We start from the raw sequence: 18,790 nt of genomic DNA, 5'->3' as shown, positions 1-18,790 counted from the left end.
TATTGAATAGTTTTCTGAAACAGTTACATGGCTGGAGAGCAGTAAAACCAAATTGGTGCTTTCTAAAGGAGTTGACTAACATGTTTATTATGAAATGTCTTCAGTTTTCTAGCACTCTGATATGTTCAATTAATAGATAAATGTTCCTGGCAGAAGCATATAATAGAGAAAAATGTGAGTTTAGTAGATGTTAACAATTATACTCTTGCAAAATAATTTATTGTTAATATATGTGTTTCTATGAATACTATTTGTTTTATTTAATACCTAAATATTTAAAATCATTGTACTTTGGAAACAAAATATAATTTATAATGATCATTTTTAGATTTTTTAAAAAATGCTACTATTTAGCAAGATTCATATATGTGTGTCAGGGAAACTATCATTAAAAGGAAATCCATGCCTGCTTATTCATCTATTACATTAATAACTCCTGTTCATTTTCCTAGATCTTGATGTTTTTGTAATCAGAAGGACCTTCAAAATGTTACTACAAAATATAATAAAGTGTCAGAAAAAGAAGATGTTTTGATTGTTTTATTGTTTTATTACTGAAAAATTTTGGGGCCATAGTCCATAAGTTTACTTATTTGTAAATAGGTTTTAAATATTTGTTTTTCCTCCTTTATAGGTCCCCAGGCCAGCTGATAGGAAGTGGTTCTCCATTGGGATTGAAATTACAGAAGTTTTTAGTCAGTTATATTTCTCTTCTTCCAGAAGAAATAAAGAGTATGTCTCAGTAAACAGGTTTTATTTTTTTTTCAAATTCATTAACTTTAAAATTAAAAACAAATTTTAGTATGTTGGTTATAATCACTATCCTATGACTATTATAATCAGTATTATCAAGATAGTTTCCTTTCTCCAGGATATACAAATTTGGTTAGAGTTATACAGGTGTGCATTGTAACTGAGTACATACTTTTGCTTTTGTATGTAACATATTATCAATATGAGCATGAATAGCATGGAAGTAATTTTCGAATGTGAGCTGCAGTTTGCTGTTTTTTCTATTTGTCTCTATTCAATTTCAAAACTAAAATAGGCTGAAGAAAGAGAGAATTTGGGTTTAGGAAAAAGTCGTTGACAGAAAATCCACTGTGGCAGAGTTGTCCCTTTATAGATATTGACTTAGATAAGAAAGAAAAATATATTTGCTTTATATAAGACCTTGTATTTTAGAAATATCCCACTTCTTCAGATTGGGTGTTTATTTCTCCTGTGAGGTAAATTGGTAAGCAAATAGTAAAACCAGTGTTATTTTGTTTGCTGAGCAGCAGAAGGACTGACTCCCCTTACTAAGTCCTTTTTTCACTTCTGGCTTTATGGCTTATTTAAGTGACACTGGGTATGAAATGTATATTTTTTTCTTTTGTATTCAATCTGCAAATAGGGTGAAATGATGGCCAATAGTATCCATTCAAAAGTCAGGGGAAAAAAGGGAAAAGATGGTTTGTATATCACAACTTTAGATTTATAGAAAATTGTTTTGATTACTTAAAAAAAATTAGCTGATGGAGAAGATAACTCTCAGAGCCATTCTTTAAGAAGATAACTCTCAGAGCTAGAACTTGGAAGTTTGGGGATTAATTTGCTGACCGTGCTGGCACATCTTTCATCAGTAGTACAGGGAGTGGGGTGTAGAGGTCAGCGCCCCCTAGAGTTTGGCCAGTGCCAGGCACACAATAAACACATGTCAATGTGTTAAATGAATTTGAAACAAAAGCTTGGGTAACACCATCTTCCTTGTGTCCTGAGTGAGGTGTTAGGCAAAAAGATGGGAACTTAACTAGTTCAGAGCAAAGGGCAAGTAAAACGTTGATTCACAGTTTTTACTTGGAAGTTCTTTCAGTCAACAATTTACAGTAAGTCTCTTAAATATATCTAGTTTCATGCTATGTAGGAGCTTCCAAGGATTTCTTTAAAGTCACTCTACAGTGATGATCTGAGGAAACAGACGTTTTCACTAACTGCATGACTTGAGGGTCCTTAAGAAATCACATGTTAGCAGAGAAGGCAAAATGGAGCACATTCCTTTGTATCTTAACGTAGAAAAATAAAAAGTGATTTTCGTGTGCTTATTTGTAGCAATGATATTTTAAAACTTGTTCTTTTAGATAGTTTGCTGTTAAGTTTTATTCAGAAGATCTAATGTTATTGTAAGCAGTTACCAGAGGCCAGGTACTCTTGAGTATTTCTTACTGTTTTTCTTTAACATCTACAACAGAAGAATGGTTTCTAACAGTAAGAAATTTATCTTTTACCTGAAATTTTTTTTATAGCTGCACAGTTGTCAGACTCTCTACAGTATAGTAGACATTTATGTTATTAAATAGGAATGAAATTGGAATAACATTGACTTTATTCCAACAGTTTTATTAAGATATTCATATACCATCAAATTTGCCCTTTTAAAATGTTTAACTCAGTGGCTTTAGGATATTCATAGAGTTGTACAAACATCACCACTAATTTCAGAATATTTTCATCACCCCCCAAAAGAAACTCAGTGCCCATTAGCAATTACTTCTCATTCTCCCTTCCCTCTAGGTACTATCAGCCACTAATCCCCTTTTTGTCTTCATAGATTTGCCTGTTCTCGACATTTCATATAAATTATATAATGGCTGGCCTTTTATGTCTGGCTTCTTTCACTTAGGATCATGTTTTTAAGATTCATCCATTTTGTAGCATGTATCAATATTTATTTCCCTTCTGTGGCTGAATAATACTCTACTGTATAGATATTTCACATTTTATTTATCTCATCAACTGGTAGACATCTGGATTGTTTCCACTTTTGACTATTATGAATAATGCTGCTGTCAATATTAATGTACAAGTTTTTGTATGAACACATGCTTTCAGTTCTCTTGAGTATGTATCTAAGAGTAGAATTGTTGGGTCACATAATAACTGTGTATAACTTTTTGAGGAGCTGCCAAACTTTTTCACACTGGCTGCACCATTTTACGTTCCCACCAGCAGAGTATGAGAACTCCAGTTTCTCCACATCCTTGTCAATGCTTGTTATTGTCTGTCCTTCTGATTATAGCCATCCTAGTGGGTATGAAGTTATATGTCATTATGGTTTTTATTTGCATTTCCATACCTAATAATTACTGATGTTGAGTATCTTCCCGTGTGCTTATTTGTAGCAATGATATTTTTGAACTTGTTCTTTTAGATAGTTTCCTGTTAAGTTTTATTCAGAAGATGACAAGTAGACATTGGTGTGCTGTTCCTATTTTGTTTCTATCTAAGGCTTTGGCACATGTCCCAAGATGTAAAGCCTTGGATGTAGAAGGGCTTTTTGCTCTCAGGTAATTTACTAATTTACTCTGTGTATGTTCACATATGGTTATCTGCCATAGCTTTCCACCAGTAAATTTTATTTTCCCCTCTGCTTTAATCTATAGTGAGCGGTTTTAGTTAATATTGGCATTGGGATTTTTGAGCTCTTAATTTTATACAAGGAAAAAGTAAGAAGATCTATTATTCATACAGTTGAACTTATTGAATTACTAATTTAAATATGTGCCATAATATATGCTATTGGATTTTGATCACTTTAAAATAAGGCAAATAAGTTTTTTTTAACACATTGGTATATAGAAAACTGGAGCTAAAATATCAGACAGTAATATTGATGACACAGTATTTCAAAAAAGGTAAAATTCTTACTTTAAATGTATCTTCACTTATAGTCTTATTTTCAAAAGAGATTTGTTTCATATTAAAAATAGCTCTACTAGATACCTTAGTGGAAAGTAATAGCTTTGAAATTCTGACAGTGACTTTCTGCATTCGAAATTGTAGATATTATAAATCAACTTGTCAGTAATTACAAATTATTAGAATTGTGTTTGGGAGCATGGAAATACAGTTTTTGTTTTCTGATGTCAGAGATGTTCTTCAGTCTACTATGATCACACATCAGATCCTACTGAGAGGGGCGGCTCAATGCTATCTTCTTCAGACAGCTATGAACTTGGTAGATGTGGTAAGTTATCTTTTTTACTCATGATACTTCAATTTACAGTCTTTGTCAGTGAGTGGGTGTGTAAAAGAGTTAATATAGCTGGCTTGTAAAGCTGTCCTTAGAGAGCCGGGCTTGTAAGGTTGGCCCATGGCTGGATTTCAGGAGGGTTCCCACCATCCTAACAGATAAAAGGGCTCACTGTGTTGAAGTGTTGATGTAAACAATGTTGCTTATACTGAGCACCTGCTTTCCATCTGGAAGTCTGGAATTTTCGTAGGTGCTATGTGGGGTGTGCCTATGTGACCAGCCCCCAGTAAAATCCCTGGGCAGTGAGTCTAGAATGAGCTTTGCTGGGAGACAACATTTCACACATGCTGTCAGGACTCATTTCTGCAGGAATGAGGCACTCCTTGACTGACATCGCTGGTAGGAGACTCTGGGAAGCTTTGGCTTGAGTGCCTGTACACATACTATTTTTATTGTTTGTTTTTCTCAGAGCCCAGTAATACTGCTACTGAGAAGACTGAAGAACTGGATTAGTAGTTTTTTTAGGCTTCGTGGGTCATATGGGCTCTGTCACAAATACTAAAAAGCAGCCATAGATACGTATAAATAAATGGGCATGGCGTGTTCCACTAACACTTTATTTACAAAACAGGCTGTGAGTGGTTTTGCTGACTCCTGGCCTAGAGCAAGGTATCCTAATTCAAGATGTATATAATCTTAAGGGAATGAAAAGACCTGGGTGGATTTCTTAAGGTAGGGGGTCATTTTGTGGCTTTGAAAAGTAGGAACCACTTTTTGTAATTTATTTTATTTTATTTTATTTTGTTATCATTAATCTACAATTACATGAAGAACATTATGTTTACTAGGGTCCCCCTTTACCAAGTTCCCCCCACAAACCCCATTACAGTCACTGTCCATCAGCATGGTAAGATGTTGTAAAATCACTACTTGTCTTCTCTGTGTTGCACAGCCCTCCCCATGCCCCCTGCCACATATTATACATGCTAATTGTAATACCCCCTTTCTTTTTCCCCACTCTTATCCCTCCCTTCCCTCCCATTCTCCCCAGTCCCTTTCCTTTTGGTAACTGTTAGTCCATTCTTGGGTTCTGTGATTCTGCTGCTATTTTCTACCTTCAGTTTTTCTTTGTTCTTATACTCCACATATGAGTGAAATCATTTGGTGTTTGTCTTTCTCCGCCTGGCTTATTTCACTGAGCATAATACCATCTAGCTCCATCCATGTTGTTGCAAATGGTAGGATTTGTTTTCTTCTTATGGCTGAATAATATTCCATTGTGTATATGTACCACATCTTCTTTATCCATTCATCTACTGATGGACACTTAGGTTGCTTCCAATTCTTGGCTATGGTAAATAGTGCTGCAATAAACATAGGACTGCATCTGTGCTTTTCAAACTGGGCTGCTGCATTCTTAGGGTAAATTCCTAGAAGTGGAATTCCTGGGTCAAATGGTAAGTCTGTTTTGAGCATTTTGAGGAACCTCCATACTGCTTTCCACAATGGTTGAACTAATTTACATTCCCACCAGCAGTGTAGGAGGGTTCCCCTTTCTCCACAACCTTGCCAACATTTGTTGTTGTTTGTCTTTTTGATGATGGCGATCCTTACTGTTGTGAGGTGATATCTCATTGTGGTTTTAATTTGCATTTCTCTGGTGATTAGCGATGTGGAGCATCTTTTCATGTGCCTGTTGGCCATCTGGATTTCTTCTTTAGAGAACTGTCTGTTCAGCTTCTCTGCCCATTTTTTAATAGGATTATTTGCTTTTTGTTTGTGGAGGTGCATGAGCTCTTTATATATTTTGGATGTCAACCCTTTATCGGATCTATCACTTATGAATATATTCTCCCATACTGTAGGGTACCTTTTTGTTCTATTGATGGTGTCCTTTGCTGTACAGAAGCTTTTCAGCTTGATACAGTCCCACTTGTTCATTTTTGCTTTTGTTTCCCTTGCCTGGGGAGATATGTTCATGAAGAAGTCACTCATGTTTATGTCCAGGAGATTTTTGCCTATATATGTTTTTTTCTAAGAGTTTTATGGTTTCATAACTTACATTCAGGCCTTTGATCCATTTCGAATTTACTTTTGTGTATGGGGTTAGACAGTGATCCAGTTTCATTCTCTTCCATGTAGCTGTCCAGTTTTGCCAGCACCATCTGTTGAAAAGACTGTCATTTCCCCATTGTTTGTCCATGGCTCCTTTATTGTGTATTAATTGACCATATATGTTTGGGTTAATGTCTGGAGTCTCTATTCTGTTCCACTGGTCTGTGGCTCTGTTCTTGTGCCAGTACCAAATTGTCTTGATTACTGTGGCTTTGTAGTAGAGCTTGAAGTCGGGGAGCAAGATCACCCCCACTTTATTCTTCCTTCTCAGGATTGCTTTGGCTATTTGAGGTCTTTGGTGTTTCCATATGAATTTTTGAACTATTTGTTCCAGTTCGTTGAAGAATGGTGTTGGTAATTTGATAGGGATTGCATCAAATCTGTACATTGCTTTGGGCAGATGGCCATTTTTTCGATATTAATTCTTCCTAGCCAAGAGCATGGGATGAGTATCCATTTGTTAGTGACCTCTTTAATTTCTCTTAAGAGTGTCTTATAGTTTTCAGGGTATAGGTCTTTCACTTCCTTGGTTAGATTTATTCCTAGGTATTTTATTCTTTTTGATGCAGTTGTGAATGGAATTGTTTTCCTGATTTCTCTTTCTATTGGTTCATTGTTAGTGTATAGGAAAGCCACAGATTTCTGTGTGTTAATTTTGTATCCTGTAACTTTGCTGTATTCCCATATCAGTTCTAGTAGTATTGGAGTGGAGTCTTTAGGGTTTTTTATGTACAATATCATGTCATCTGCAAATAATGACAGTTTAACTTCTTCTTTACCAATCTGGATTCCTTGTATTTCTTTGTTTCGTCTAATTGCCATGACTAGGACCTCCAGTACTATGTTAAGTAACAGTGGGGAGAGTGGGCATTCCTGTCTTGTTCCCGATCTCAGAGGAAAAGCTTTCAGCCTCTCGCTGTTCAGTATGATGTTAGCTGTGGGTTTATCATATATAGCCTTTGTTATGGTGAGGTACTTGCCCTCTATACCTATTTTGCTGAGAGTTTTTATCATGAATGGATGTTGAATTTTGTCGAATGCTCTTTTAGCATCTATGGAGATGATCATGTGGTTTTTGTCCTTCTTTTTGTTTATGTGGTGGATGATGTTGATGGATTTTCGAATGTTGTAACATCCTTGCATTCCTGGGATGAATCCCACTTGGTTGTAGTGTATGATCCTTTTGATATATTTTTGAATTCAGTTTGCTAATATTTTGTTGAATATTTTTGCATCTATGTTCATGAAGGATATTCGTCTGTAATTTTCCTTTTTGGTGGGGTCTTTGCCTGGTTTTGGTATTAGGGTGATGTGGGCTTCATAGAATGAGTTTGGAAGTATTCCCTTCTCTTCTATTTTTTGGAAAACTTTAAGGAGAATGGGTATTATGTCTTCTCTGTATGTCTGATAAAATTCCAAGGTAAATCCATCTGGCCCGGGGGTTTTGCTCTTGGGTAGTTTTTTGATTACCGCTTCAATTTCTTTGCTCGTAATTGGTTTGTTTAATTTTTGTGTTTCTTCCTTGGTCAGTCTTAGAAGGGTGTATTTTTCTAGGAAGTCCATTTCTTCTAGGTTTTCCAGCTTGTTAGCATATAGGTGTTCATAGTATTCTCTAATAATTCTTTGTATTTCTGTGGGGTCCATCCTGATTTTTACTTTCTCGTTTCTGATTCTGTTGATGTGTGTTGATTCTCTTTTTCTCTTAATAAGTCTGGCTAGAGACTTATCTATTTTGTTTATTTTCTCAAAGAACCAGCTCTTGGTTTCATTGATTTTTTTGTATTGTTTTATTCTTCTCAATTTTATTTATTTCTTCTCTGATCTTTATTATGTCCCTCCTTCTGCTGACTTTAGTCCGCATTTGTTCTTTTTTTTCCAATTTTTATAATTGCTACGTTATACTATTCATTTGGGATTGTTCTTCCCTCTTTAAGTATGCCTGGATTGCTATATACTTTCCTCTTAAAACTGCTTTTGCTGCGTCCCACAGAAGTTGGGGCTTTGTATTGTTGTTGTCATTTGTTTCCATGTATTGCTTGATCTCTATTTTAATTTGTTCATTGATCCATTATTATTTAGGAGCATGTTGTTAAGCCTCCATGTGTTTGTGAGCCTTTTTGCTTTCTTTGTACAATTTATTTCTAGTTTCACACCTTTGGAGTCTGAAAAGTTGATTGGTAGGATTTCAGTCTTTTTGAATTTACTGAGGCTCTTTTTGTGGCCTAGTATGTGGTCTATTCTGGAAAATGTTCCATGTGCACTTGAGAAGAATGTGTGTCCTGTTGCTTTTGGATGTAGAGTTCTATAGATGTGTATTAGGTCCATTTGTTCTAGTGTGTTGTTCAATGCCTCTGTATCCTTACTTATTTTCTGTCTGGTGGGTCTATCCTTTGCAGTGAGTGGTGTGTTGAAGTCTCCTAAAATGAATGCATTGCATTCTATTTTGTTCTTTAATTCTGTTAGTATTTGTTTCACATATGCTGGTGCTCCTGTGTTGGGTGCATATATATTTATAATGGTTATATCCTCTTGTTGGACTGAGCCCTTTATCATTATGTAATGTCCTTCTTTATCTCTTGTTACTTTCTGTGTTTTGAAGTCTATTTTGTCTGATACTAGTACTGCAACACTTGCTTTTTTCTCCCTGTTGTTTGCTTGAAATATCTTTTTCCGTCCCTTGACGTTTAGTCTGTGTGTGTCTTTGGGTTTGTGGTGAGTCTCTTATAAGCAGTGTATAGATGGGTCTTGCTTTTTTATCCATTCTATTACTCTGTGTCTTTTGATTGGGGCACTCAGTCCATTTACATTTAGGGCGATTATTGAAAGATATGTACTTATTGCCATTGCAGGCTTTAGATTTGTGGTTACCAAAGGTTCAAGGTTAGCTTCTTTAGTATCTTACTGTCTAACTTAACTCGTTTATTGAGCTATTATAAACATTGTCTGGTGATTCTTTATTTCTTTTCCTTCTTATTCCTCCTACTCCATTCTTTATATGTTGGTTGTTTTATTCTGTGCTCTTTTGTGTTTCCTTTGACTGCTTTTGTGGGTAGTTGATTTTATTTTTTGCCTTTAGTTACTATTTGGTTGGTCTGCTTTCTTTGCTGTGATTTTATTTTCTCTGGTGACATCTATTTAGCCTTAGGAGTGCTCCCATCTAGAGCAGTTCCTCTTTAATACCCTGTAGAGGTGGTTTGTGAGATGCAAATTCCCTCAACTTTTACTTGTCCGGGAATTGTTTAATCCCTCCTTCATATTTAAATGATAATCATGCTGGATACAGTATTCTTGGTTCAAGGCCCTTCTGTTTCATTGCATTAAATATATCATGCCATTCTCTTCTGGTCTGTAAGGTTTCTGTTGAGAAGTCTGATGATAGCCTGCTGGGTTTTCCTTTGTAGTTGACCTTTAAACTCTGTCTTTGTCCTTGATCTTTGCCATTTTAATTATTATGTGTCTTGGTGTTGTCCTCCTTGGGTCCCTTCTGTTGGGAGATCTGTGTATTTCCGTGGTCTGAGCGATTATTTCCTCCCCCAGTTTGGGGAAGTTTTCAGGAATTTTTTCTTCAAATACGCTTTCTATCCCTTTTTCTCTCTCTTCTTCTTCTGGTACCCCTATAATGCGGATATTGTTCTTTTTGGATTGGTCACACAGTTCTCTTAATATTGTTTCATTCCTGGAGATCCTTTTATCTCTCTCTGCGTCAACTTCTCTGTATTCCTGTTCTCTGATTTCTATTCCATTAACGACCTCTTGCACCCCATCCAGTCTGCTCTTAAGTCCTTCCAGAGATTGTTTCATTTCTGTAATCTCCTGCTGGACTTCATCCCTTAGCCTTTGCATATTTCTCTGAAGATCCATCGCATAGTTATGACCTTTATTTTGAATTCTTTTTCATGAAGATTGGTTAGGTCTATCTCCTTCTCAGGGGTTGTGTCTGTTATTTTGGTTTGGATCAAATTCTTATGCCTTTTCATGGCGATAGAGGTAGTTGTGGGGAGCTGGTGCATGTGTCGACTGGAAGAGTGTCCCTTCTTGCTAGTTGTGGCCTTCCTCTCCTGGGAGAACAGCAACCCCTAGCGGCTTGTGCTGGGCAGCTGCGTGCAGACGGGGTCTCTGGTTCTTGCCTGGCCACTGTGGAAGAAGCTCTGCCTGGTTGCTGTGAGCGTGGCCACTGCCCCTATGGCAGAGTCATGCCGGAGGGGGAACGGGTGGGAGGCTGTTTATTACCGTGAGGGGCCTCCAAGCTGCGCTGCCGCCCAGGGGGTTGAGGCCCCTGGAGTTCTCTGGGATTCCCAGTTACTGGGCTGATTGCACCGGGGCGATTCCAGCTGTGAGGTCCCTGTCCCTTTAAGATTTTCAAAGAGCACTCACTTTTCTTATGTCCCAGAAGCGCCGGCTGTGGGGACCTGCTCACAGGTCTTACTGTCCTGTTTCCCTAGTACCCAGCACCCCACGAATTGTGTGTCTGCACTCCAGTGCGGATGGCTAGGGCTGGGTATTTAGCAGTACTGGGCTTCCTCTCCCTCCCTACTCTGTCTCATCTCCTCCCGCCGGGGAGCTGGGGTGAGGGGTGCTTGGGTCCCGCCGGGCTGCAGCTTGTATCTTACCCCCTTCGCGAAGTGCTGGGTTCTCACAGGTGTAGATGTAGTCTGGCTGTTGTCCTGTGTCTTCTGGTCTCTCTTTTAGGAATAGTTGTATTTGTTGTATTTTCAAAAATAAATATAGTTTTGGGAGGAGATTGCTGCTGCTCTACTCACACGGCCATCTTGGCTCCACCCCTGCGGCCCTGCCTGCTGCTCAGGCCCACCCAGGGCATGTGCAGGATCTGGCCTGGGACAGCACGGGCTCCGGGGCCTCTCCTCGTCCCCGGCCTCTCGCCCTGGTGTTGTCACCACCACCTCGCCCTCCCTCCTGGGACGCTTGGGTCTCTGCGGGTGCTGCCACTAGTGGCTCCACGCACGAACCGGTGGGGTCAGAGGCAGAGAGGTGCTGCTGGGCGGCGAGGGTGGGGGTCTGCACGGAGACTGTGCCACTTTTTGTAATTTCTTATAGAATGTTTTTGTTTTTGATTTTGGGTCGTGGCCATGTTTTCTTTAAGATAGTAATTTTGATTTAAAAAAATAGATTTATAAAATAATTTTTCATTTTATACATTGTACTAGTTACGTGTAGTCAATATCTTCATTTTAAAAGTTGCATAATTTCTTCTTAAAAAAGAGTTTTCTTTTGATTTAACTAATAACAGTCTACTTTAAGTAGTATACTAGCTTGCTTTTTAGTGATTTCATTTTATTCAATTACAATTTTTTTACTAAGTAATTTTTAAAAATTTCCCCCAGGAGAAAGTGTCATTTTCTGAAGTCTCAGCTTTTCTCATGTCTCTGAGACAAGAGGAGTCCTTAGCACGAGGAACTTCGTTGTGGACAGAGGTGAGTCTGAAAATAGTGATAAGGTCTTTGAAAACTTAAAAAAAAAATTGTTTTCTAACTGAATTCCATAATAGCCATTTATTAAAATATATGATTGGTTTGTTACATATCAACAGAGATTTTAAAGCATTGTATATTTGCTTTGAGCAGATTTAAGAATAACGCTGCCAAGGTTCTTAGGGAGAAATGGGAGACAGGAAAACGTTTGGAACAGAAATAGACCTATTGGGAAGTGGACAGATCTCAATTCTAGATGAGCCCCATTAGGAATAGTGATGATATTAGACTCAAAAACAGGCAGTAACACAGACCTCCTCTTTCATTTTTTTCTACCTGTTAATGACACTTTCATGTACCCACTTGCTCAAGCCTGACATTTTGGTGGTTCTTAATTCTTCCTGACCTTATGCATCTAATTCATCATGAAATCCTAGATGTCCTTCCTTTTCTCCAGCCAGTGGAGACCCTCCCTTAGTGCTGCCTCCACTGTTGTGGCTTCTTTTGTGTTGGTAACTGGGACCTCGCCCTGCCCCAACCCTCGTGCAGAACCTCAGAGGCAAGCATGGTCTGACACTGGGACTCTTCTGCAGTCAGCTTCCTCTTCCTTTGTGTTTTGTTTTAAGCCATGGTACTCAGTTCATACTGTTGATTTTCACCCTTATGTGTCAGATACTTGGTTGAATTCTAAGCTGTGTCCTCTATAGAGTACATATTTTTGAAGACGGGCTTTATTTTTCTTTAAATTTTGTATTTCCTCACTGCCTAAGAGATCACTCAAGCTAGGGATGTGATTATTCTTTTAGAAGGCAATTCTGGCTGTGTATGCATAGAGAATAACAGGATAAATCAGCTTGCACTGTGTAAAATAGGCCCTTATCATACCTCAAAATGTCAACAATAATGTCTTGATTTCAAATATTCAGTGTTTAAATTTCTCCAGATGTCTGATAAATGCACTCTTGTTTGTTCTTGCATTTTCTTTGTCCAAATATTCAATTTTCTTTGAGTATTCAAATAAGATGTAGTTATTGCATTGATATGTGTTGTTTATAACTTGTGGTCAATCCATCTAGAATTTATTTTGGTGTATGGTATGAACTGGGAGGTTTAAATGAGAAATGCATGTAAAAATGTTTCAGACTATGGTAAGTGTAAATATATATTACTGTTCTTATCCAGATGTTTGTTTTATTGTTTTAAAGTAGCCAACCCTCAGAGTTCTTTATTTGTCCCACTTAATTTTTCAGTTCTTTAATTCATTAATATATGTTTTCATCTTTTTTCTTCTTTTATTTTTTCATAGAATGTTTTGCTTGTCTCTTAATGCCTTCATTCACTGAAACTATTTATTGCACACCTTCCACATGCCAGGCTCTTACTAAGTGTTGGGAATACAGTGGTCAGGAAAATAAACATGACCACTGTCCTCAGGAAGCTTATGGCCTGGTATTTATAGTTGAACTCAAATTTTAATTCCTTTTGTTTGTTTAATAATAAAAACACATATATGTATGTGTATGTATCTGTATTTTATAACTTCCATATGTTGGCTATATTTTATAACTTCCATATGTTGTCCTCATTATTGTGTGAATCTCTATGAGTCACATAAAATCAATGATACTCAGTCATTATTCAACCTATAGAAATGGCAATATCACATAGCTCAACCTAAATAATTTTTAAATTAAAGAACTTAATTTTTTTAGAGCAGTTTTAGATTTATAGAGAAATGGAACAAAGTACAGAGTTCCCTATCCTCCCTCACCATTCTCCCCATCACCCCCAGATGACCCTATTACGATTGATGAGCCACTATTGATATATTATCATTAACTAGTGTTTATAATTTACATTAGGATTCACATACTTTATGGGCTTTGACAAATGTATAATGACATGTGTCAACCAGTACAGTGCCCTGCAGAAGAATTTTACTCCCTAAAAATCCCATGTGCTCCACCTAGTTATCCCTCCCACCTCCCAAACCCTGGCAACCACTGATTTTTCATTGTCTCTTTAGTTTTCCCTTTTTCAGAATGTCATGAAGTTGGAATCATACAGTATGTAGCCTTTTCAGATTAGCTTTTTTCACTAAGTAATGTGCCTTTAAGGTTCATCCATGTCTTTTCATGGCTTAATAGCTCATTTCTTTTTTTTTTTTTATTAAGGTATCATTGATACCTCTTATGAAGGTATCATTGATACCTCTTATGAAAAAACATTGTGGTTACTACATTCACCCATATCATCAAGCCCCCACCATACCCCACTGCAGCCACTGTCCATCAGTGTAGTAAGATGCCACAGAGTCACTACTTGTCTTCTCTATGCTGCACTGTCTTCCCCCTGACCGCCTCCCCCACACCATGTGTGCCAATCATAATACCCCTCAATCCCCTTCTCCCTCCCTCACCACCCCACCCCCTCCCCTCCCCTTTGGTAACCGCTAGTCCCTTCTTGGAGTCTGTGAGACTTAAATGACACTTTCATGTACCCACTTGCTCAAGCCTGACATTTTTGTGGTTTTGTTCCTTCAGTTGCTTCATCGTTATACTCCACAATGAGGGAAATCATTTGGTACTTGTCTTTCTCCACCTGGCTTATTTCACTGTAGCTCATATCTTTTTATCACTGAATAATACTCCATTGTCTGGATGTACCACAGTTTATCCATTCACCCACTGAAGGATGTCTTGATTGCTTTTAAGTTCTGGGAATTATGAATAAAGCTGTTAAAAGCATTTATGTACAGATTTTAGTGTGGACATAACTTTTCAACTCATTTGAGTAAATACCAAGGAGCACAGTTGCTGGACTGTATGGTTAGAATATGTTTAGTTTTTTAAGAAACTGCCAAATTATCTGTCAAAGTGGCCAAACCATTTTGTATTTCCACCAGCAGTGAATGAGAGTTCCTGTTGCCTCACTCCTTGTCAGCATTTGATGTTGTCATTGTTTTGGATTTTAGCCATTCCTATAGGCATGTAGTAGCTCATTGTTTTAATTTGTAATTCTCTAATGACATGCGATGTTGAGCATCTTTTCATGTGCTCTTTGTTCTCTGTGTATCTCTTTTGGTTAGGTGTTTGTTCAGATCTTTTGCTCATTTTAAAAAATTGGGTTGTTTTCTTATTGTTAAGTTTTAAGAGTTCTTTGTGTATTTTGGATACCAGTCCTTCATCACATGTGTCTTTTGCAAATAATCTCTCCCTGTGTGTAGCTTGTCTTCTCATTCTCTTGACAGTATCCAAATAGACTTTTGAGACTTATATTTTAGTATGAGAGACTGATAGGTAGATGCCATTTTAAACCATAAGTCTGACATGAAAACTCTTTGAAGGGAAAAATTTTGTGACAGATTTCAGGAAAAGAGTCAAATAGGACTTTGAGTTTACTTGTCAATAATTTTGTTAAAGTAGGGTTATGATTGTGGAAATATATTTGGAAAACTGTGCACATTTTTGTAGCAATAATTAAGAAACTTAATCTGGCTGGTTTGAGAGGAATATAAAGAAAAAGTATATATAGTCGAAAGATAAATCCTGGCTGACTTCACTGTTATTTTAATATTATCCTACTTGTTAAAGATTTACACAGAACAACTTCCTTTAATGTTACTGAACTGCTCATTCATTGGTACTTAAAAGTATGTCAGTTTTAGTTTTGACCGATTCATTCATTCATTCATCAATTTTGTCTTTGGTTGAGTGATGTATTATTATTTCATGTCCTTATATGTACTTTTGGGTGACCTTAATGAATGCAAAAAATAGTTTAAAAAAATTCATTTTTAGGAAGACTCATTTCATAATTATTATTCATTATTAAATTCATGTGTTGATATTGCACATTGAGATATAATGTAAAAAGAAAACTGAGAACACAATTCAATTTCAAAACAAAATTCACAGTTATATCTGATCAAAGATGAATTCTCTGAAATTCTGTGACTTTCAGTTTTGCAGATTATCTGAAAGATATAATGGAAAAAGACTAAGACATTATTTCTCTCTTAAATTATATATAGTTGACCCTTGAATAACATAGGTGTGAACTGCATGGGTCCACTTATATGCAGATTTTTTTTTTCACTAAATATGTTGGAAAATATTTTGAAAATATTTTGGAGACTTGAGACAATTTGAAAAAACATTTTCTTTAACTTTATTGTAAGAATACAGTATATACAACATACAAATATTTGTTAACCATTAATGTTATCAGTAAGGCTTCTGGTCAACAGGAGGCTATTAGTAGAAAAATTTTTGGTGAGCCACAAGTGGATTTTTGACTGCACAGAGGATTGGTGCTCCTAACCCCATGTTATTCAAAGGTCAGCTGTCTTTTAAAGTATACACATGAGAGAAAATAAACTTGTAAGAAGGGTAGGAACTTTAATTATAACTTATATTATATTTCAAATCCTACATTCTTTGAAAAGTAAACATGTTCTTGTTTTAGTATATGAAACTGTAAAGAATTTAGATTTAAGGTTGTGATTTGTTTTGCATGGTGTGTTATTTTTCACAGGGATGTTCTTATCAACGTGGATTTCATATTAGATACTTTAAAAATTCTTGCCTATTAATGAAGTTTGTACATTCTTTGAGGGAGATTAGATAACACATAGCCACACATACATGTGCATGTATATATATCGTACACATACATACATATACACCCATGTATACATATATATGCATGTATGCATTTTTTTCTGTCTGCACTATCTGTAAGACTCAATCATAACAAATATTTTATTACTTTGTTATGTTCAGTCATTTAAATTCAGTTTGTGGAAGAAAGAGTGGGCTTAGGGAAATTAGAAACTGTTTGTTTAGTTAGGTTTTTAAAATAAAGTAATAACTGTTTTCTTTTCTAGCTCTGTGATTGGTTACATGTTAATGAAAGCTGTTTTAGGGGCTCCTCAACTTGTAGCTCCGTTGGACTTCATGAGACATCCTCTTTAAATGCTTATGTAAAGAACCTGGTTCAGGAGTATATTAAGTCACCTGCTTGGGAAAGTAAGTATGAAATCATTTTATGGGTTGACATAACCAAAATATTTTCAAAGAACTTTTTGCTAGTTTCTTAGATCAAGATTTAAGTTTAACCAAATGTGTGCTGATTTACTGATGTCAAACTTGTATTTCAGCCAGATAATCTGAATAACAGAATGTAAAAATACTGTCTCCTAACCTGTACTTTATCTGTTCTAAGACTTGAGATTTTAAGCTATTTTATATGTTTTTAAGAAATAGTAAGTTGCTGGAACAGCAGGTGGACACAAATAAGCTTATTAAATTATTCTACAGTTACTGAATCTTTGTGGGTCAGTTATTACAGATGTGTTTTCAGAGCCTCTGTGCTCCAAAAATTTTTGTAGATGAATCTGTTCATCTTTTGTTTTTTTTCAAGGCATTACATTTATTGTGAACTGTTTATGAAAAATAATTTTAGAGAGAAATGCTTGAAAGGATGGTTTTGTTTTTTCTTTTTACCAGATACTTGGCAAAGATCAATTTTGCAACTTCTTTAGGGAAATATGTAAGACTGCATGAAGGAAGAATGATTAACAGATTCATTAATATGGATTCTTTTACATGTCTAATGCTTCCTCTTCATTAAAGTCATTAGTGATAATTTGGATAAATTGCATCTTTGAATTTAACGTGTCTTAATTTCCTAGCTTTGTATCAGATTGAATCATTTTCTCTAATCTGATCATGGAATAGGTCTTAAATGATCAAATAATTATCCTTCCAAAATACATGAATTTATCTGTTCTTCCTTCTTAGAACATTTCTCTTTTGTGTTGTATTCTCTCTATTGTGTAAGTTTTCAGTGCTATTACATGGACAGTGGTTTTGTTAAGCCTATAAAAGTAAATAAATTTTAGTCTTACCAGAGTAATCATAAATTAAACTCCCAAAATATCTATAAAACTTGCCTTATAATTCAGAGTATAAAATAGCATCAGATTTGATGGAATATTCAAAATTGGATGAAAAAATATTTTAAGAATTCTTAATATTTCTAGGACTTCAAATATACAATTTAATGTATGCTATTTTAAGTTTATAAGAAATTTAAAGCTTTATTTCAAGTGCAAAGAAGGCATTTATCTGTGTGTGTTTAATATTTTTGTTTGACTTCTAATGCCCTTAGCTAAGTGCCTTTATATAGTTTTAGTTCAGTTATCAATTGGCAGTTTTTAGAACAAGTTAATAAATTACAAAGCAAACGCTATTATTACACTTGCACTTTTGACCATAAGATAGATACTTGAAATATTCAAATATGTTTTTAAATAAAGACTCATCAGCCAAACCACCACTTTCAATTAGAGTCTACATGTAAAGTAGCTTTTTCTTTGGGTTTTGAGATAGTACAGATACATTTTACACTGTTTATTCAGAAAGCATATATAAGATGTTTTCTAAGAGCCAGGCATTGCAGTTACAAAGATAAAAGATACATCCCCTGCCCTCAGAGAAAGCATAATCTAGTAATGGAGCTGATAAGTAAGCAGATAAACCTAGCACAATGCCTTGAAAGACATAAGCCCTGGGATGGAGGACCTGTGTGAGCTGTACCTGTCCAGAACAGGCAGACCTGCAGGGCTTGAGGAGGTCACCAGAGAGTGCTATTTGATGAGTGACTAGGAATTAGGGTGAAAAGGGGGAAAGAATATCCTACAAGGTTTGAATGAATGTGCATCCAGGGAGCTGCAAGTAGGTAGGTATCCATCCAGCTATCCTGTCTGCCTATCTATCAGGTGAAGGATAAGGGTGGATATGAGTAGGTAGATATGGAAATGTACCACATCATATATATGACTGATAAGGCAACAAAACAGTCAACAACAAAAACCACACAAAACCGACATTATCAATAAGCAAAAATATTAAAGAGCTTCCAGAGCAGACTTTCTGAATTACAGAAAGTGAAACACTGTTTCGAAACAACAGTAAGGGCTTGTCAGAGCTTGGGGTACCAAAATCAACCAGGGGGTGAAATATATTTAAAGAAATTTATACTTAAATCAGGCAGTCCATCAGAAAGGATTTTTTGTGTAAAGATTTTGTACTTAAATAATGTGCCTACTCAAAATGTAACCAGGAAATCTAAAGATATGCAATAACCCCAGAGTAGTATGTTGCAGCTGTAACAACAAATTTTAAAAACAGCTTTGATGTGTAATTGACATTTATTAAACAGTACATAG

General features: G+C 36.1%; 1 protein-coding gene across 4 annotated transcripts in view; it reads left to right on the top strand.

The window, feature by feature from the left end:
* Positions 1–18,790, top strand: part of TARBP1 (TAR (HIV-1) RNA binding protein 1) — an 89,098-nt gene that overhangs the window by 10,570 nt on the left and 59,738 nt on the right. For all 4 annotated transcript variants that reach the window (XR_008998850.1, XM_036919252.2, XM_036919253.2 and 1 more), the window contains exons 6-10: positions 635–732; positions 3,191–3,326; positions 3,910–4,006; positions 11,470–11,559; positions 16,445–16,586. Coding sequence is in view for 3 of the 4 variants with exons in the window: in XM_036919252.2 (XP_036775147.2) it covers positions 635–732; positions 3,191–3,326; positions 3,910–4,006; positions 11,470–11,559; positions 16,445–16,586 (563 nt within the window). In the remaining variant the exon portion in view is untranslated. The remainder of the gene's footprint in view (positions 1–634; positions 733–3,190; positions 3,327–3,909; positions 4,007–11,469; positions 11,560–16,444; positions 16,587–18,790) is intronic.

This window comes from Manis pentadactyla, chromosome 8 (genome assembly GCF_030020395.1).
Source record: "Manis pentadactyla isolate mManPen7 chromosome 8, mManPen7.hap1, whole genome shotgun sequence".
Taxonomy (NCBI): Eukaryota; Metazoa; Chordata; class Mammalia; order Pholidota; family Manidae; genus Manis; species Manis pentadactyla.
This window is presented reverse-complemented; position numbering and strand designations above follow the sequence as displayed.